General features: G+C 54.0%; 2 protein-coding genes across 5 annotated transcripts; one reads left to right on the top strand and one right to left on the bottom strand.

Annotated features, from left to right (window-relative positions):
• The first annotated feature begins 2,154 nt into the window (after nt 1-2,154).
• On the top strand, nt 2,155-4,467 carry SMIM33 (small integral membrane protein 33). 2 transcript variants are annotated; one of them, XM_047774501.1, is made up of 2 exons: nt 2,155-2,329; nt 3,878-4,467. In XM_047774501.1, the coding sequence occupies exons 1-2, from the start codon at nt 2,321-2,323 to the stop codon at nt 4,265-4,267; spliced, it is 399 nt and encodes a 132-aa protein (XP_047630457.1). In that variant the 5' UTR covers nt 2,155-2,320; the 3' UTR covers nt 4,268-4,467. The 2 variants fall into 2 exon arrangements, with proteins under 2 accessions (XP_047630457.1, XP_047630456.1); XM_047774500.1 differs by lacking the exon at nt 2,155-2,329 and adding an exon at nt 2,338-2,653.
• Nucleotides 4,468-7,406: 2,939 nt separating this feature from the next.
• STING1 (stimulator of interferon response cGAMP interactor 1) lies at nt 7,407-15,055 on the bottom strand. Of its 3 annotated transcripts, XM_047778781.1 has the most exons (9): nt 14,939-15,055; nt 14,372-14,474; nt 13,985-14,075; nt 13,230-13,456; nt 12,925-13,108; nt 12,570-12,678; nt 9,602-9,840; nt 8,451-8,637; nt 7,407-7,866 (listed from the first exon to the last, which is right to left on the bottom strand). In XM_047778781.1, exons 2-9 carry the CDS (start codon nt 14,395-14,397, stop codon nt 7,676-7,678), a joined length of 1,254 nt encoding a protein of 417 aa, XP_047634737.1. In that variant the 5' UTR covers nt 14,398-14,474; nt 14,939-15,055; the 3' UTR covers nt 7,407-7,675. The 3 variants fall into 3 exon arrangements, with proteins under 3 accessions (XP_047634737.1, XP_047634736.1, XP_047634735.1); XM_047778780.1 differs by lacking the exon at nt 14,939-15,055 and having other exon boundaries at nt 14,384-14,502; XM_047778779.1 differs by lacking the exon at nt 14,939-15,055 and having other exon boundaries at nt 14,372-14,502.
• Nucleotides 15,056-19,469: the final 4,414 nt, after the last annotated feature.

A 19,469-nucleotide genomic window follows, 5' to 3' on the forward strand; every position in this document is an offset into this window, starting at 1 on the left:
AGGAACTCCTCTGGTGTTCAAATCTTGAAAGCCGGAGCTTTTCTTCCCTGTAAAATACAAGCAGCTTCTTGATTATCTTACCCCCATCCATCCAAGAGGCTCCATGAGAACAAAAAGCCAAAGAGAGACAGAGGGAGTGAGAGAGTCAGTGAACACTCATCATGGTGCAGAAGTGCCCTCCCCAGGTGAAGGATGCTTGCTTACAAGCTGCCAGTCTGAGGACGGGATGGAGGTGGGGGATTCTTAGGTTCCAGTTCTATTCAGCAAATTCTGTCAGCCGCTGCCATGTAGTACCAGGTACTGGGATCCTTTGGGACACAGAAAGGGAGGCCCTGATGGGCTTCGCAGGCTAGGAAGAAAAACGAGCCCCCGCACAGCACGTGGACAAAGCGCGACACATGTCAGGAGTGAGGTGACAAACCTACTGCTACAGAGTTTAAGGAAAAGAGAGAAAGCTACTTCAGTATAGTGGGCTGAAGGACCCATCCCTGGAGGAGGTGCCGCTTGAATTAAGCCGTAAAAGATGCTTAAGGTTCAGATGCTGAGAATGGGGAAGGGTCATGGCGGTGGGTGGGGAGATGGACAAGGGACAGAAGGCAGGATCAGCCATCTGATCCCAGAGGTCCCACCCCTTATCCTTTCTGAAACCCCTTTGGACTTAGATCCAGGATTGATGAGGGAGGAAAAGGGAAGAATTAGCCGTCAGAAGGATCCAAAATTGGGCTTTCGGACTCAGGGACTGGCGCCCCCAGGGTGGTACCTGTGAGAGAAGTGGAACATGTGTCTTGAGGAGGCAGGAGTCTGACAGCAGTGCCGGAAGCTCTGACTGTGACAGATCCTAGGTTTTCTGGAATCTCCAGATTCAGACCTCTGGCTGAGGTCTAAGTGGACCAAGGTGGGAGGGAGAGGATGGCCTTTGATCACCTGGGGAGGGGGTCAGACTCCTAGCTGGCCTCAAGGCCAGCCAGCCACGGGTCTCACTTACTTGGCAGGCCAGGTCAGCAGCCCAATGACCAGGCCTAGGTGAGCTTGGCGGTCTGAGCAGAGTCCCTAAATGTCACGGTGTGTAGCAGCTGAGTTGAGAAACAGGAATCAGGAAGCTACATCTCACCTCTGGGGATCAACCCCCTAGGCAGGACCAGGGAGTCCCCTGGGGTCTCAAGGTCTCCAGACAGGAAGAGAGAGTAGTGCCTGCACAGCAAAGAAAGAATGATGGATGGCTGGTCCCATGGAGTTAGTTGGGACCAAAAAGTTATCTTTTATAAAATGTCTGCAGAAAGAAGAGAAACCGATGGGTGATTTTTGTGACTTGGCTACATTAAAGCACATACATTCTCGAGAAATGAAGTTACAGGCAATTGCAGAGAGGCGATGGGATTCATGTTTGTGGAAGCCCAAGAAGAAAAAAACCCAAGGAGAACAGAATGCCTTGAATAGGAAAGGTAATCATCTAATTTGACAAGATGATTATCCCTAGGGTGAGAGGGAGAGGAGGGCTCAGGGAGTGGGCTTCTATTTTATCTGTAATGTTTTAGTTCGTAAACATTTTTGAGGGGTTCCCATTGTGGCGCAGGGGAAACGAATCCAACTAGGAACCATGAGGTTGCAGGTTCAATCCCTGGCCTTGCTCAGTGGGTTAAAGATCTGGCGTTGCCGTGAGCTGTGGTGTAGATCGCAGACGTGGCTCGGATCTGGCATGGCTATGGCTGTGGTGTAGGCCGGCAGCTGTAGCTCTGCTTCGACCCCTAGCCTGGGAACCACCACAGGTGCAGCCCTAAAAAAAAAAAAAAATTTTTTTTGAAATAAATGTGACAACCTGCTGAGATGAACAGAAGTGGAGGTTGGGCCACAGATTTAGGCTAGTAGCATCTGCATACACTTTCCAATGTATTTGAGGAATGGCTTTTTACAAAACCATCAAAGGATAATGACCTCAGGGAGTCAGCAGGGATGACAAGCTGGCAAGTCCTGGTGGGGGCGGGGTGAGGGTGCTGGCCTAGTGTCTAGGATCTGGAGCAGGGGCAGGCAGATCCAGGCTCCTGAAGCTGGGCGAGGGGGGGCCGGGCAGGCGGGGCATGACAGGAGGTGTGTCCAGGAGTAAGATCTAAGCGCAAGATCGGAGTTAAGCTGGGTCGTCCAGATGTTCGTTCACGGAAGTGAAATTCAGCACGAGCGAGAGAGCGGTGAGGGTGTGTGTGCAGAGGGTGTGTGCCCTGTAAGCCCCACAGACGTGGCAGCTCCGGGTAGGGACCCAGCTCGGGTGGCAGGCCCTCCTTTGCCTCCCAGCCGCCCGTCTGAGGGAGCCCTGAGCAGCCGGACCATGCACCAGGTAGATTTTCTCTGCTCACACCCTCTCACCAGGCTGGTGAGGGCTCCCCGCCCAGGGGCCCCAAGTCTTTCACCGTCTGTGTTACCCTTTCCCCTGTACATCCGGAGCTGCTTCCCCGGCCCCGGCTCCAGAGAGCTCAGACTTTCAAGTGGGGGTGGGGAGGTGGCTCTTGGGCGCTCCACATGCAAGTGTCATGTGTGACAAGAGTTAGGGGTGGATGCGGTGAACCGTCATTCTCAGGAACCAAAGAGAGTGGGTTTGCCCTGCCCACCCCCGCTGGATCCCCGCTGCCCACCCACGGGGATGGCCAGGCTGACGGCTCAGGTGAGAGGAGAGGCTGCATCCCCAGGGTCTGACCCTCAAGGTCAGCAGGGGGAGGGAAGCCTAGGGAGATGGTTTCCTGAGCCTGTGGTGACCTCACCAACTCTGGGGCTGACACGTCAGAGGTTTGCTCGTTTGACGGCAGCTCCTGGAACCCCCGACTCAGTGCTTAGCAGGACAGATTTGCCCAGAGGGAGGGATCACGACCTGTAGCTTTTGGCAGAACACCGGGTCCCTGAAAGAGGTAGAGGCTGGCATGAGGTCTCCTCAGTCCCACCCGGCCAGAGCCAGGAATCCACACTGGGCACTGCCTCCCCTCCAGGCCCCTGAGCCTGATCCTGGGGGGACCGTTATGGGGTGAGGGATGGCTCTTGCCTCACCCCGTGCCTCTTCCTGCCCCCGTGGGGTACCAGCCCCCCTCCCACCCTGTGCATGGAAGGGGGCGGGAACCTGAGATGCTGGACACAATGACTCCCTTTGCCCAGGGCGTTAAGGAATAGCTGCCCGGGAGTTCCTGTCATGGCTCAGTGGTTAACGAATCCAACTAGGAACCACGAGGTTGCGGGTTCGATCCCTGGCCTTGCTCAGTGGGTTAAGGATCCGGCGTCGTCGCCGTGAACTGTGGTGTAGATTGCAGACGCGGCTCGGATCCTGCGTTGCTGTGGCTGTGGTGTAGGCTGGCAGCTGTAGCTCCGATTGGACCCCTAGCCTGGGAACCTCCATATGCCTCAGGAGTGGCCCTAGAAAAGGCAAAAAGACCAAAAAAAAAAAAAAAAAAGGAATAGCTGCCCGCTGTACTTGGCGGGGGATCATAGGGGGGGGAGGGAGGTGGGCGGGCGACAGACTTCACATGCGAGGCTGCAATAAAGCTCTTCTCTCCCTTTTCTTTTTTTTTTTCTTCTCTCCCTTTTCTGAATGACTTTGTCTCCCTACCTCTGTTTTTGTCCCTCTGTCTCTCTGTATCTATTTTCACATCTGTCTTGGTATCTCTTGTTCTCTTCCTCTCTTTGCATCCTTCTCCCTCTCTCTGCATCCCCCCTCTGTCATTTTCTTTTGTTCTCTCCATTGTGCTGCGTGTTTGCCTCCGTTTCTCTCGTCGTGTCTCTACCGTCTCCCTCCTTTGTCTCTGTCTCTCTGTTCCCTTTGGGTGTCTGTCTCGCTCTGTGTTGCTCTTTTTCTGTGGGTCCATGCCCATGTCACCCTCTCCCTCTGCCACTTCCCCCCCAGGACAGCCACCACCCCTGGCTTTCTCCAGCTGTGAACGGCTCCGCAGGGCAGGAGCCCCAGAGGCAGGTTCCGAAGGTGCTGGATGGGGCCTGGGAACCGCCTCCAGGGGCCGGGCTGCCCCTGCTCACGGTCATCGTTGCCGTCTTTGTCCTGCTGGCCGTCTGCATCGTGGTGACAGTTCACTTTGGGCCAAGCTTACACAAAGGCCATGTCTCTCTCGCCACAGAGCCACCGTCCCCAAAGCCGGAGGGCGGTATCTACCTCGTCCACTGGCGAGTGCTGGGCCCTCAGGCCCGTCACGAAGACACCCAGCAGGGACCTCCTGTCCCTGGCTCCTGCCCTGGACCAGATGGGCCTCGGTTCAGCATTGATGAAATCACATTTCTGTAGGCAAGAGACTGGAAATTTAGCTGGACCTGGCTCAGAACAAGAACCTGGACAGAGAATTAGGGTAAAGCAAATTGGGGCCTGAGCCTCAGAGCTTCGAAAGCGCATGCATGGACTCAGCTGGAGCTGCCCTCTCTGCAGAATATTTATAGAGCATACTGAGAGCAGGAGAATAAAAGAAGCTTGAGGGCCCTGCCCAGAAACATGCCGCTGTGAGCATTTCCAGGGGCCCAGGCCACCCTTGCAAAGCTGCTCCCTCCTCTTCAGGGACCCCCGACCCCCGAACCTCCCTCTCTGTGTTCCGACTCCCTCTCCCACCCTAATCTCCTCCTCTTTTGATGTCAAAGTGAGTCCAGGCTGGAAGATTCCACCACCTACCCCACCCCTGGGCAAGCATGTCAGAGGCCCTGTCTGTGCAGCCCCCAGGTCCCGTGAGGGCCAGCCCGGGAAGCCAAGGGAAGCGCTAAGGGGTCTGCCTCCTCTGGGACTCAGGAAAGCAAGGCAAATCTGTGGCCCTTCCCTGACGGGGCTGGGGGTGGGGGGGGACATCCTTTGGCTGTTAGGACCCAAGCCTTGCCAACCACTTCCAAGTTTCTTAAAGGCCCCAAGCGCCAACTATAACTCCCCAAATTATTTGTGAAGGGTCCCCACTCTCATGGAGCAAGACTCTCTTGCCTTCCTGGATGGGATAGGGGAAATTGGGGCCTCTCACTACCTCCCACTTTCTGTGTGTGCTGGCCTGTTGGAGCCAGCCTAGAATTTACCCAAAGACATTTGCCAGGCCCAGAACCTTCCAGCTGGTGGGAAAACAGGCAAGGAAAAGGGGCTCCAGGGAGCTTGTCTGGAAAAAAGGAGGAAGGAGTGGGCAGAGATGGCAGAGGGAGGGACATGGGGGGCGGGAAGACGCAGGAGGCCAGGTCGGCAGAGCTGAGTCTCGCGGGGGCTCTCGGGAAAAGCACCCTTTGTCCTGACACTTTTGAGCTTCACTTCTGTGCAGTCGAGAACATGCAGACACACATGCATGGAGGGACTCTGGGTGCTTTACCTTGGAGAACACCTGGGGGCAACAACTGAGCCCTGAGGGAGCTCCCATCATGGCTCAGTGGTTAACAAACTTGACTAGCATCCATGGGGCCACAGGTTCGATCCGTGGCCTCGCTCAGTGGGTTAAGGATCCAGCATTGCTGTGAGCATGTGGTGTAGGTTGCAGACACGTCTCAGCTCCTGCATGGCTATATGGCTGTGGTGTAGGCCAGCGGCTACAGCTCTGATTCGAGCCCTAGCATAAGAACCTCCATAAGCTGTAGGTATGGCCCTAAAAAGCCAAAAAAAAAAAAAAAAAGAAGAAGAAAATAGAAACGGAAATTGTAATGTATGCAGAGGACTGGCTGGGAGTGGTAACAGGCAGCTCTATCTTAATGGCACTTTCTTCTTCTGGGCCCACTATGTGCTGGGCTCCAGGCTCGTCCCTGGACCTCCACGTATTATCCTGTTTACTCCTCTTGGGAGAAGGAGCTACATTATCCCCATTTTACAGCTTGGGGATATCAAGACACCCCAGAGAACACAGGTACGACGTGGTGGGGTTGGGATTTGAAACTGGGGCCGAGTGGGTAGGTAAAGGTCCTGTTGGGAGGACTTGGTTCTGGGCTGGTTTTTAGGTATATGCGTGACAGGTGCGTTGTGGGGGATCCTCTGGCCTCCGAGGCGGAACGGCTGTCACAGGGGGGACGGGAGGGGACCGTTTTCCCCATCACTCCCTTGGCTCTGTCCTCCTTGGGAGCAGTGGGTTCCTTCTGGCAAACGTGTGTCTGTCGGAGGAATCCTTCTGCACAGTGATGCCATACTCAGCAACTGCTGCCGAGTGTTTGTGATGTAAACAAAAGGGTGGGAGGGAACGAGTCTTGGAGGGAACGGATGGAACTGGCAGAAAGGGGCTGTCTGGCCTCCCACGTGGGGGCCGATTTACCCCCACAGTGTTGGTGCAGTGGCTGAGTTCTAACAGGCATGGCACGGAATGTGGCAGGTGGCCGTGTTGTTCAAGGTCCCCAGGGTCCATCCCGTGGCCTCACACGAACCCTCTTTCCGCTCTTCTCCAGGGGACTCTCTATCTGGGCACATTTATTCCCTGGCCCCTGCCTCTTTGAGCAGCCCCTTGCCCAGGACACTGCTGTGTACCCCTCCTGGCACCTGTGTGCTAGCCTGCTGGAGACAAGGGCGCTGAAAGGATGGGTGCATTGAGGGGTGCTGCCCGGCTGGGTGCCCTCAGCCTGATTGGTGGGCTCTGTCCATACTGCAAGGCTAGCTGCCACCCACGGCCCTGTCCTAGGATGAGGAGGGACATGTGTCTGCAGGCAGATTTGGACAGTGGAGATAAGAAGGGCCAACTGCTTGTATCAGAGTCCAGCCAGAAGAAGATGGCACGTTCAGGAGTCCCCGCTGTGGCGCAGCAAAAACGAATCTGACTAGGAACCATGAGGTTGCGGGTTTGATCCCTGGCCTCACTCAGTGGGTTAAGAATCCAGCGTTGCTGTGAGCTGTGGTGTAGGTCACAGACGTGGCTTGGATCCTGCATGGCTGTGGCTGTGGCGTAGGCTGGCAGCTGTAGCTCTGACTGGACCCCTAGCCTGGGAACCTCCATATGCTGCAGGTGTGACCCTAAAAAGCAAAAAAAAAAAAAAGAAAAGAAAAGAAAAGATGGCATACTCAAAAAAGCAACCCGAGGCATGTTTGCAAAGAGGGTTATTTAGAAAGGGCAGGTGTGAAGGAAACCGCAAGCGAGAGTGAGTGCTCCAGGGTGAGCGCCGGTGAGGGGCCAATGCAGCCGCCAGGCCTGGAGGGGCACGGGGAGGAGGGATCCGGAGATAGACAGGTTACTGAAAGGGTCCTCCAGAGGTGACTTTAGGTCTGCAGAGCCAAGAGCCCACAGTGACCCTCCTGATACTTGCAGGGAGGGGCCTGGGGAACACACAGCCCAGCCTCCCCCTCCCCTCCCACCCTACTCCCACGAAGGCTCTGCCTTGGACTGAACGTGACCAGAAGCCAGAGGCCAAGGGAGCCTGTCGAGGCCTTCCCAGCACAGGGGAGGCAGAGAGCTGGAGAGCAGGTCCGAGGGCCCAATGAGAGACACCTGGGCCATCCCTTAGGTTGCGCTGCCACGTAGGGTTTATAAAAACTTCCACGTAGCTAGGTCCTCACAACAGCCCTGTGAGGTAGGGAGGGCGATGCTTACAATCCCATTTCACAGACACCGACACTGAGGCCCGGGAACTGGTCGCAGGAGTCATCGTGAGCTGTCAAGTCCAGGGACCTTCTCTGAGAGGCCCTCTGCTAGGCCTTCAGCTGCTGAAGAAAGCCCCTGATCCAGATTCTTGGCGATGGCCGGGGGCTCAGGCAAGGGGACCCTGGGCCTCAGAAGATATCTGAGCGGAGTGGAAGAGGCTGTTCCATGCCACTGATGAGGAGCTCAGGCTCTTGGGACAGCGTGGAGGAAGTGGGCACCACTGAGGTCTCCGCGCTGCCCATGGTAACCTCCCTTTCCTCCTGCCGAAGGTGCCGGAGAATCTCCTGCGACAGGGAGAAGCTGCCTCCCTCTGTGGGTTCTGGAACACGGGCAGGGAATGTGGGGGTAGGCAGTGGGGTGAGGACTCACGCAGGCCCACTCCAGCGCGCCCAGAGAATGTGCTGGGTGGATCCCCCTACCCCTGTGTCTCCTCCCCACCCCTAGCCATTGGGCCAGAGTTCCATGAAATCCCAGAGCTAGAGGTGGTTTTAGAGATGAGAGAACCCTCCCACCTTGCTTTTAGAGATGCTACCCAGAGAGGGGCAGAGAGCTTCCCAAGGTCACAGAGCCAGGGAGAGGCAGGGCTGAGGCTCAGCCCCTGGCCTGGGGCTGTCTGCTTCTTCCGGCACCCCTAGATGACATGAGGGGCCCAAGAGCCTGCCTCTTCCCGCTCCACCTGGGACACACAGCCAAAGACCCGAGACAGCAGGCAGGTGTCCCACCATGGGGAGGTGGGACCTCTCCCAGGGGAGGAAGGGGCCAGGCTTGAATGCCCTGACCGCTCAGGAAGGCCCAGGGCATGCTGCTGCCCTATCTCCTGCTGACCCCCTGGGGGACCCCAGAGACCTCCCCCCCCCCCCCCGCCCCCGACTCGTCCTGCCTTCCAGCCTGTCGAGTCCTCACCCTGGTAGACGATGAGGCGGCAGTTGTTCTGAGCCTCAGGGGCATCTGCCAGGATGTCTTCGAGGGTCCGGCAGAAGAGTTTGGCCTGCTCGAGCCGATCCTCCCGGCTGAAGCCAGCGCGGCCATCCTGTGACATGGCGAACAAGGTCTGCAAGGGAGTGGCGTACTCCAGGACACAGACGCCTGCCTGGAGGAGGTGAGAGGAGGACCCGACTCAACCAGGAGCCAGGCAGACTCTGGACCCCGGCCTCACCAGCCAGTGTGCAGGAATGGAGTGGCCTCAGCCTCGGACACCCCACTCCTCGAATCAGGGCTAGGGCTGTGTTAAATTTACCCTTCCTAGATCCTCCTCCTGGGATCCAGAGCAAGGCCTGCTGAGGAGTTCCCACTGTGGCTCAGCAAGTTACAAACCTGCCTAGTATCCATGAGGATGCTGGTTCGATCCCCGGCCTTGCTCAGTAGGTTAAGGATCCGGGGTGGCTGCGAGCTGCAACGTACGTAGGTTGCAGACGCGGCTCAGGTCTGGTGTGGCTGTGGCCGTGGCTGTGGGGGAGGCTGGCAGCTGCAGCTCCGATTCAGCCCCTAGCCTGGGAGCTTCCGTATGCTGGGGTGCAGCCCTAAAAAGCGAAAAAAGAAAGAAAACAAAACAGAGCAAGGCTCGCTGAGCTAGGCTGTCAATGGCTCCAGCTAGAAGTCAAGTCCAGGGACGGGGCTCTGGGGTTCACCTCTGACTGGCTTTCCCCCCAGCCCACACGAAATCCTTCCGACAATCCAGGGCCTTCATCTAGGGCTGCTTTGTGGTCCACTCGGGTTGAAATCCTTCACTTTGTCCCTGGTTCCTGAGTCTCGGTTCCCTCTGCATTAAAGCAGGGATCGGCACAGCCCGCAACCCACAGGGCAGGGGTGAGGATTCGATGAGGCGGTCAGATGAAGCACCCAGAATAGCATCTGGCACACACGAAGGGCTCAGTAAATGTCACTTAGGGTTATCATTCAGGGTTCGGTCTTGCCCAGCCCTGGGACACATTGAAGAAACTGAACTCTCAGAGGCTGGCAGTGAATTTTTTTCAGGGCTTGGCCAGGGCCCCGACTTCTGGGTCTCTAGGCCTGATCCCACCCCCACCCGTGGCACCGCCTCCGCGCACACCCACCGGCTGCCCGTTCTCCAGAAGCTCATAGATGCTGTTGGTGTACACCCGGCCCTTGATGCCAGCACGGTCGGCACTTTGCTGGGGCAGCTCGTGCAGGAAGCGAATGTTGGGGTCAGCCACGCTCAGGTCGTCGGGCACCCCACAGTCCAACGGGAAGAGGATGTGCAGCCGGTGGTTCCCTGTGCCCCCTAGTACGTTCTTGTGGCGCTGATTATAAGCTTGGATCCGGGCCCGGAGCCCTGGGGTGGAGAGGCCCAAGAAGTCACTGCCACCGACGCTGTCTCCCAGCCAACCCAGGACAGTGACACAGATATTGGTCCCATCAAGGAGGGGGTGCAAGAGAAATGAGGGACAAGTCCATTCACAGGGCCCGGGAGGCCGGGCAGGGCGGAGCACAGGCATCTTCCCCGCCCTTCCGCCTGCTCCCATCGCCCCTGCCTCCACCTCCCCTGATCTCTGTCTGGATTTCCGTCAGCCCCACTCCTTCCCACCACAGCTGTCAGGGCTCTCGGAAGCAGGCAGAGCCCCGGGAGGTGACCCCCCCCCCCGCAAGTCCAGGGGCCCTGAGCCAGGCCTCTAGGGGAAGCCCTGGCGTCCAGGGAGGGCAGCTATGATACAGGAAGAACCGTAGCCTTGGGGGGCACGTCAGAGGATGGAGACACGACCCGTGCTCCCCCCGTGGGACGTCATTACTCATTAAAAGAATGCAAATCAAAACTGGACCAGCCTGGTATAAAATCCTGTCTCCTCCTCTAACTAAGTTGTGTAACTTTGGACGTATTACTTTATCTCTTGGAACAGCAATTTTCTTATCTCTATAATAGGAGTGAGGAGGTCCCATCGTGGCTCAGTGGAAATGAATCTGACTAGTATCCATGAGGATGCAGGTTCGATCCCTGGCCTTCCTCAGTGGGTAGAATCCGGCATTGCCATGAGCTATGGTGTAGGTCGAAGACATGGCTCAGATCTGGCGTTGCTGTGGCTGTGGAGTAGGCCAGCGGCTACAGCTCCACTTTGACCCCTAGCCTGCAAACCTCCATATGCCGTGGGTGTGGCCCTAAAAAAAAGACCAAAAATTAAAAAATAAAATGGGGTGATGCCAATGGTCATTGCAGCACTATCCACAATAGCCAAGACACGGAAAACCTATATGTCCATCGATGGCCTTCCCGTCGTGGCTCAGTGGTTAATGAATCCGACTAGGAACCATGAGGTTGCGGGTTCGATCCCTGGCCTTGCTCAGTGGTTTAAGGATCTGGCATTGCCGTGAGCTGCGGTGTAGGTCACAGATGTGGCTCAGATCCCGTGTTGCTGTGGCTCTGGCGTAGGCCGGTGGCTGCAGCTCCGATTAGATCCCGAGCCTGGGAACCTCCATATGCTGCAGGTGCAGCCCTAGAAAAGGCAAAAATAAATAAGTAAATAAATGTCCATCAACGGATGAATGGGTTAAGAAGATGTGGTATATATACACAATGGAATACTACTCAGCCATAAAAAAGAACAAAATAATGCCATTTGCAGCAACATGGATGCAACTGGAGATTCTCATACTAAGTGAAGTAAGTCAGAAAAAGACAAATACCATATGATATCACTTATATGTGGAATCTAATATATGGCACAAATGAACCTATCTACAAAACAGAAACAGGTAGTTCTCATCATGGCGCAGTGGTTAACGAATCAGACTAGGAACCATGAGGTTGTGGGTTCGATCCCTGCCCTTGCTCCATGGGTTAAGGATCCGGCATTGCCCTGAGCTATGGTGTAGGTTGCAGATGCAGCTCAGATCCCCTGCGTTGCTGTGGCTCTGGCGTAGGCCGGTGGCTACAGCTCTGATCAGACCCGTAGCCTGGGAAACCTCCATATGCCGAGGGAGCGGCCCTAGAAAAGGCAAAAAGACAAAAACAAAAAAAACCAAACCAGACTCACAGACATGGAGAACAGATTTTTGGTTGCCAAGGGGGAGGAGGAGGGGGAGGGGGAGGGAGTCGGATGGACTGGGAGTTCGGGGTTAGTAGATGCAAATCATTACATTTAGAATGGGATAAGCAATGAGAACTATATCCAATCTCTTGGGCCAGACCATGATGGAAAATAATATAAGACAAAGAACATAGGTATGACTGGGTCACTTTGCTGTGTAACAGAAATTGGCATAACATTGTCAATCAACGATACTCTAATAAAAAAATAAAATAAGAGAGGAGTAATGATTTTCCCTTCCTTACAGGGTATGAATTAAATGAGAAAATGCATATGAAGGGCCCAGAGCATGTGGCAAATATTTATTGCAAGAATTCATGGGTTAAAGCCAAAAAAAAAAAAGCAAAAAACAAAAAAAAGAGTTCCCGTCATGGCTCAGTGGTTAACGAATCCGACTAGGAACCATGAGGTTGTGGGTTCGGTCCCTAGCCTTGCTCAGTGGGGTAAGGATCCGGCGTTGCCATGGGCTGTGGTGTAGGTCACAGATACGGCTCAGATCTTGAGTTGCTGTGACTCTGGCATAGGCCGGTGGCTACCGCTCCGATTGGACCCCTAGCCTGGGAACCTCCATATGCCTCAGGAGCAGCCCTAGAAATGGCAAAAAAGCCAAAAAAAAAAAAAAATTCATGGGTGACTTGTGACAAGTCACTTAATGGTTCTCAGTCCTCTATTTCATCCTGTAAACCAGGCTTAATAATAACAGCCTTCACACCTATGAGATTGCTTTGGGAATCAAATGGTTTGTCAGACAGGAAAATGCTTTGAAAAATACAGTAAGTCCTGGAAATACAAGATGGGGTGCCTTATTGTCTGTCTTTCTCTCTCTCTTTTTTTTTTTTCTTTTTAGGGCCACACTCGCGGCATATGGAGGTTCCTGGGCTAGGGGTCGAATCGGCGCTGCCGCTGCAGGCCTACACCACAGCCACAGCCACGCCTGTTGTCTGTCTTATAATCTGAAGATGGGGCATAGAGGATGGCCCACCTGGGAGGATCAGCCGCAGGTACCCGATGTAATAAGACCAGGCCAGCCCATGGGCCACGTTGAAGTTCCTTTTTTCACAGATTGCAGAGACTTCAGCTGGGGCCAGGTGCTGTGGAAAGCAGAGTGGAGCCAGGGAGCCTCCATGAAGGCCAGCCAGAGCCCTCCTCCTCCAGGAAGCTCTCCCGGCCTGCTGCCAACTGGCTCCTTTCTCTGCCGTCACTGAACCCAGAACATCGCAGGCTCTCCTCCACGGACCAACCTCTACACTCGTCCCGCTCTCAGGACTGAGCCCAGAGTAGGTCCCAGCAGCCACATGTCCCCTTGGCCAGCCCCACCACCTCCCTCTGCGTCATACCTGGAGGCCCAGGAGGATGTTTAGGGCCTGCGAGAGGCCCAGGAGGGCCAGCATCCAGGGGAGGGGCAGGCCAGCCTTGTCTCGGATGGAGAAGTAGAAGTAGCAGGACAGCAGCAGCAGGGCTCCACAGCGGATGGGGCAGCCCAGGCAGGCCCGCACAGCCCGCCAGTAGCTGCTCTGGTACCTGCAGGCAACAGCCAAGCCCCAGGTCCCAGCCCAGCTCAGCCAGAGAGATTCAAGGCGAGACAGGCCGGGGTGGGGGGGAGTCAAGGGAGTAAAGCATGTTGGGTACCACAAGGAGTCACCTGGAGTGGACATGGCACAGCTCCTCCGCCAGACTGCAGAGCCCCTTCACCAGCAGTCCTATCTGCTGGGAGGCCAGGTGGAGCACCAGCCACCGGAGCGTGTATTCTGGCAGCTCCCCCAGCCCCCAAAGGGCTACCAGGCAGGCACCTAGAAGGACCAAGGCTGCCTTCTGAGCCCTGAGGCCCCTGGGCTGTGGGATGGATGGATGCAGGCTGGAGTAGGGCATCTGTAGGAACCAAGAAATCCACAGCTGTCCTTCCCTCGCTCTCCTACCGTTTCGGGACTAAGGCCCTGGCTGGGCACTTCCTCCAGCTCTGTGTTTGCCTAGTACCCAACCAGAGCCAGAGGCTGCTCCTGGAGGTACTTCTAGGGGACAGGCTGGGCACGTAGCATCCCAGAGCTCGATAGAGATTTGTTGAACACAGAGCAAGTGGAGAAAGAAATGCAAGCACCCCCGACAAACACCCCACCCAAGCCTCAGCGAGACCGCCGGCGCAATGAAGAAGGAAGTGAGCCACGATCCCAGACCCAGACCCGCAGGTGTCTGTGACGCACCACCCACCGGACCCTCAGGGGCTGGAGTCTCCCTCTCCCCAGGTCCCCCAGGGAGGACCTTAGTCAGCGAATCTGAAAACCACAGTTCAGGGGTGGGGGCAGGGCAGCCGGAAAGCTGCCACCCATCGCTGCACCACCGGAGGCCTCACCCCCAGCAGCCTCGGCCTTGGAGCTCTGGCTGGGCTGCTGCCGATCTCACCTTCTGCCTCCCAGACCGCAGGTTGTTTCTGGAAGACGGCAAGGGGAGAAGGTCCTGCCCGAGGGCTCCCAGCCCCACGGGGCCTTTCAGGCTGCAACCCGAAAACGAAAGATTCAAAACAATCACAGCTTTCTCCACCACATCCCTCCAGGCTCGGCGCTGGGGAGCTTATTTCCCGCCTCCGAGGAGGGAGGAAGCGCCCCAAGGCCTCTCGGGAGCCACGCCCAGTTTGGGGTGAGGGATGCTGTCGAGTCTCCCATGGCAGTGCCCCCGGCCATCCCCCAACCCGAGGGTGTTCAGAAACTCCCTCCAACTCCCTCAAGGCTCCACAATCAAACACCCTCTACCAACACCCAGGGGAGACGGCCCACACCCAGCCAAGCGCACACGCTGCCCTGCCTGAGTGGTTTCATTCTGATTTCCAGAAGCAGATCCTCTTTCTCTGAAGCCGGGGCATCAGGCTGGAGGTGGGGAAATGAACCTTGATTTCCTGTAACAACAACTTTTGAGTAAAAAGCTTTTGGAGGAGTTCCCATCATGGCTAGGAGGAACCTCAGTCTGACTAGCATCAATGAGGATGCGGGTTCGATCCCTGGCCTCGATCAGTGGCTTAAGGATCCAATGTTGCCATGAGCTGTGGTGTAGGTGGCTGGCTGTGGCGTAGGCCAGCATCTACAGCTCCAGATCCCTACCTAGCCTGGGAATCTCCATATGCTGCGGGGGGTGGCCCTAAAAAGACACACATACACACACTAAATAAATAAAAATACAAAGCCAAAGCTTTAAAAAATGAAAAGCTTATTGGGAGCAAAAGACCTGCAGAAGGGTGGGGTTTCAGTTCTCCCCGGGAAGTGGCAAGGCGGTGGCTTCTCAGAGAGCACCTGGTACATCCAGCCAAAAAGGCAATCACGTGGATAATAATAATAACAACAACAACAACAACAAAGTGCTTACCAGGCTTCAGACATTATGCCGAGAATTGCTCATGTTCTTTCATTTAATCTGTGCAGCCACCCTGTCAGGAAGCTGTAGGACTTTCTGCAGTGAGGTGAACTGACTTGCCCCCCTCCCATCGTGGCTAACAGAGGAGGAAGTGGGGAGGCGAACCAGGTGGGTGGCTCCAAAGGCCAGCTGGCTTGGCGCCTTGATTTTCCAGAAAGGAGTGGAAGGTGCCAGGATCAGGTTTCATGCTCATACTTTTCCCTGGGGTGGGAAGTGTTCTGGCCTCTCCCAGGCACACTGGTAGGCTGATTGGATTCCAGGAAGGGGCCGGCCTGGGAATGGGATTGGGGTGGCAGCCACAGAGCAGCCGCGGCCCTTTCCTGCCTAGATCCTTCCCCACGTCGCAACTGGACATGAGAAGACACATCGGCTTCATAGATGCCTTGGGCCTCCCAGGAGCAAGGAGGCTTCCTGAGAACTCTCTCGTTAAAAAAATAATAATAATAATTTTCTATGGAAGTTCCTGTTGTGGTGCAGTGGAAACGAATCCAACTAGTATCCAAGAGAATGCAGTTTCGATTCTTGGCCTCGCTCAGTGGGTTAAGGATCTGGCATTGCTGTGAGCTGTGGTGTAGGTCATAGATGCGGCTCAGATCTGGCATCGCTGTGTCTGTGGTGTAAGCTGGCAGCCGCAGCTCTGACTCAACCCCTAGCCTGGGAACCTCCACATGCTGCGGTGAGGCCCTAAAAAGCAAAAATACAAAAAACAAATGAACAAACAAACCTCAAAATGGAGAGAATTCCCTACATTTTTTCTTCCCTACGATTGACTCACAAAGGGTCAAAGGAAGTCAAAGGTGCTGGAAAAAAGCCTGAGCAGAGTCCTCCCTGGGTGGGCAGCTCCATACCTGCCCACACCTGCAGCCTCCCCTTCAGGATCCTGCCCAGCGGCCAGCGCCACCTCCCCTGGATGGTACCACTGCTTCCACTGGTCATCATTTTCCCAGGAGTACTTCCTCATCTTAGGTCAGTTTGAGAACATGTTAATTTTTTTTTTGTCTTTTTGCCTTTTCTAGGGCCGCTCCCGTGGCATTTGGAGGTTCCCAGGCTAGGAGTCTAATCGGAGCTGTAGCCGCCAGCCTACACCAGAGCCACAGCAACGTCAGATCTGAGGCGCGTCTGTGACCCACACCACAGCTCAGGGCAATGCCAGATCCTTAACCCACTAAGTGATGCCAGGGATTGAACCCGCAACCTCATGGTTCCTAGTCGGATTCATTAACCACTGAGCCACGACAGGAACTCCAGAACATGTTAATTTTTTACCTTGTTGACCGACGGTGAAATGTCATGTTGGTTTAAAAGGTTACGGACCATTTGTTTTTACATGGATAATTGTGGCGCCTTGCTCACCCAGTGTGTTTTTTTAAATTTGAATATTTTGCTGTTTTGTTTTGTTATGTTTTGTTTCTTTCCCCATTAGGTAATCACATGGAAAATTCAGCTGTCCACATCTCTTCATCAGACTTGTAAACCAAGGGAAGAACGAGTTTTTGAGATTTGTTTTTAAGATGACACTTTGAGGAAGGAAATGTTCTATAAAAATCAACCAGAAAATGTTGTAACATTTTTTTCTTTGCCAGGATGTCTTCGTAATGTATCTCATGATTAGAATATCCACGACAGATAAACTGACTTGAATCGTTTGGAGCAATTTTGCCCTGTGTTCTATGTGTTTTATGCACATATTTGCAGTTGGACTTTCTCCAACAGAAAGTGGTTTCACTACTGGCACATTAGAAGCACCCACAGGGAGCTCCTGTTGTAGTGCAGCGGAAAGGAATCCAACTAGGAACCATGAGGTTGTGGGTTTGATCCCTGGCCTTGCTCAGGGGGTCAGGGATCTGGTGTTGCCCTCAGCTGTGGATAGGTTGTGGACACGGCTCGGATCTGGTGTGGGTGTGGCTGTGGCTGCGGTGTAAGCCCGCAGCTGTAGCTCCGATTCAATTCCTATCCTGAGAACCTCCATATGCCAGGAGGGTGGCCCTAAAAACCAAAAAAAAAAAAAAAAAAAACCCAGAAACAAAAACAAATCAAGCACCAATAGATTTTTATTCCAACTCCAAGCACTGTGGTTGAGTAAATCACCTCAATTTTTCATTACCCTTAAAGATAACTGCAGTTTCATATTCTTTATTTGTAAAGGAGTGATCCGCTGTCGATACAGGTGTTTTTAATTTTTTCATTTCATTCCACCACCATCAGATGCAGCTCCCTCTTTTGTTTAATGAAGAGATAGATAAACTGTCTAACGGTGTCTTAAAGTGTAAATACTGATTTGGTTGGTCTTTCACATGTGTTTAACTGTGAGGCTATTTAACTAACTGTGGATGTGATTTGTCATCCAATATTAAGTTCTTAGTCATTGATTTTTCTGTTAAAAACCATAGGAAAGAGGGAAACTGCAGCTTTCATTACAGACTCCTTGACTGGTAAGCTCTCCAACTGATGAGTTCCAGTAAACTCTGATTATGCCTTTGGATAGTGGATTTTTTTTTTTTTTTTGGTCTTTTTGCCATTTCTTGGGCCACTCCTGCGGCATATGGAGGTTCCCAGGCTAGGGGTCAAATCGGAGCTGTAGCCACAGGCCTACGCCAGAGCCACAGCAATGTGGGATCTGAGCTGCGTCTGCAACCTACACCACAGCTCACGGCAACGCCGGATCCTTAACCCACTGAGTAAGGCCAGGGATCGAACCTGCAACCTCAAGGTTCCTAGTCAGATTCGTTAACCACTGCACCACGACAGGAACTCCTTTTTTTTTTTTTTTTTTTTGTCTCGCCCCTCCTACCTCTTGATGTAGCCTCCTCTTTGTCTTCTGGAGTAGGATATTTTTTTGAAGGTTTCCGGTCCATTTGGTTGAAGATTGCTCCGCCCTTTTTTTTTTTTTTTTTTTTAGTCTTTTTCCCATTTCTTGGGCCGCTCCTGTGGCATATGGAGGTTCCCAGGCTAGGGGTCCAGTCGGAGCTGTAGCTGCCAGCCTACACCGGAGCCACAGCAACTCAGGATGCGAGCTGCGTCTGCAACCCACACCGCAGTTCAGGGCAACCCCGGCTCCCTAACCCACTGAGCAAGGCCAAGGACCTAACCCGAAACCTCATGGTTCCTAGTAGGATTTGTTAACCACTGAGCCACGATGGGAACTCCTTGCTCGGCCTTTAGTTGTGAATTTTGTTGTTTTTAGGAAAGAAGTTGAGCTCCCGTCCTTCCATTCTGCCATCTTATTCCCATCCTGTGCTCATGGGAAGGTGGTGTGTTTCTGCAACAAGGAAGGTGACCTCATGGTTCCCCCAGGCCCCATGTCACACCAGATTTAGGCATTGGACACGGATGTCCAGAAAGCATTGAAAGGCCTAAAGAGAGAGACGTTTAAGTGTCTCTGGCTTCTTTGAAGCCCTCTTGCCTCACGGCTCCTTCCTCAGTTGTGCTCCAGCAAGACTGGGCTTTGTCAGCCCCCTAGATGATCTACACTCTCCCACTGCCTTGATGGCTCTTCCTGCCCCTCAAAGTCCCATCCCTCCCCATGATGCTGCATTTTCTAAAGAGCAGACTGAGCTCAGGGTACCAGCAAAACTCTCCCGATTTTTCTTAAAAACTTTGATGTTGAGGCTTGTGGCTCAGCGGAAACGAACCTGACTAGTATCCATGAGGATGTGGGTTCGATCCCTGGCCCCACTCAGTGGGTTAAGGATCTGGCATTGCTGTGAGCTGCGGTGTTGGTCATAGATGCAGCTCAGATCTGGCGTTGCTGTGGCTGTGGTGTAGGCTGGCACTTGCAGCTCTGATTAGACCCCTAGCCTGGAACGTCCATATGCCATGGGTGAGGCCTTAAAAAGACAAAAAAATAAATAAATAAATAAATAAAGTTTGATGTCAACTGGCATTGAATTTGTTCAGCCTTTGCCTGACCACAGGAAGATCTCAGAAAGTCTTCCCAGGCCCCACACTGGCTGAGGGCCTGACCTCCTGCTTCCTGTCCGCCCAAATCTCTCCTATTTGGGCTTGGGCAAGCTTTATCAATACGGGTGGTTTGGCTGTCGATCTCTTGGGAGGATAGGCCTCAAGTGTGCTCGTCTCTGCTGTGCCCCAAGGCCTGGCACACAGCAAATACTCTGTATATAGACATGAATGATGAACAAAGCCAGGAGATCTGAGCCATCTCTTCAAGTGTCTCAAGTGCTATAGGGGGCAGAAGAGCTTTCCTCTTTTTGCCTATAGAAGGCAAAATGAGGACGAATCAAAGTCAATGTCAAGTTTTGGTTCTAGGTCCAGAAAGATCTAATAATAATATAGGCTGCCTGTGCTACCAACCCAGGTTCTTGGATGCTTGGATCAACAGAAGTTGATATGAGGCCAGACAAGAAATTCAAGCAGGGCTTTACTGGGACTCGTGCTCTAGCACAAGACGAATGAAAACAGTAAGAGTTTGTCTGACTTGCTCTCCGAGGAGCGGGGGCAGCTTGTCCCTTAAACAGGGTCAGGA

The sequence above is a fragment of the Phacochoerus africanus genome, chromosome 4, assembly GCF_016906955.1.
Source record: "Phacochoerus africanus isolate WHEZ1 chromosome 4, ROS_Pafr_v1, whole genome shotgun sequence".
NCBI lineage: Eukaryota > Metazoa > Chordata > Mammalia > Artiodactyla > Suidae > Phacochoerus > Phacochoerus africanus.

Excerpts from the sequence above, each read along its gene's own strand:
- STING1 (XM_047778781.1), bottom strand. The coding sequence starts at position 14,397 with ATGAAACCACTCAGGCAGGGCAGCGT. Across the intron at positions 9,841-12,569 it reads CCTGCGGCTGATCCTCCCAG|GGCTCCGGGCCCGGATCCAA; the intron begins GTGGGCCATCCT and ends TCTCCACCCCAG. Across the intron at positions 7,867-8,450 it reads CCGCCTCATCGTCTACCAGG|AACCCACAGAGGGAGGCAGC; the intron begins GTGAGGACTCGA and ends CCCGTGTTCCAG.
- SMIM33 (XM_047774500.1), top strand. The coding sequence starts at position 2,633 with ATGGCCAGGCTGACGGCTCAG. Across the intron at positions 2,654-3,877 it reads TGGCCAGGCTGACGGCTCAG|GACAGCCACCACCCCTGGCT; the intron begins GTGAGAGGAGAG and ends CTTCCCCCCCAG.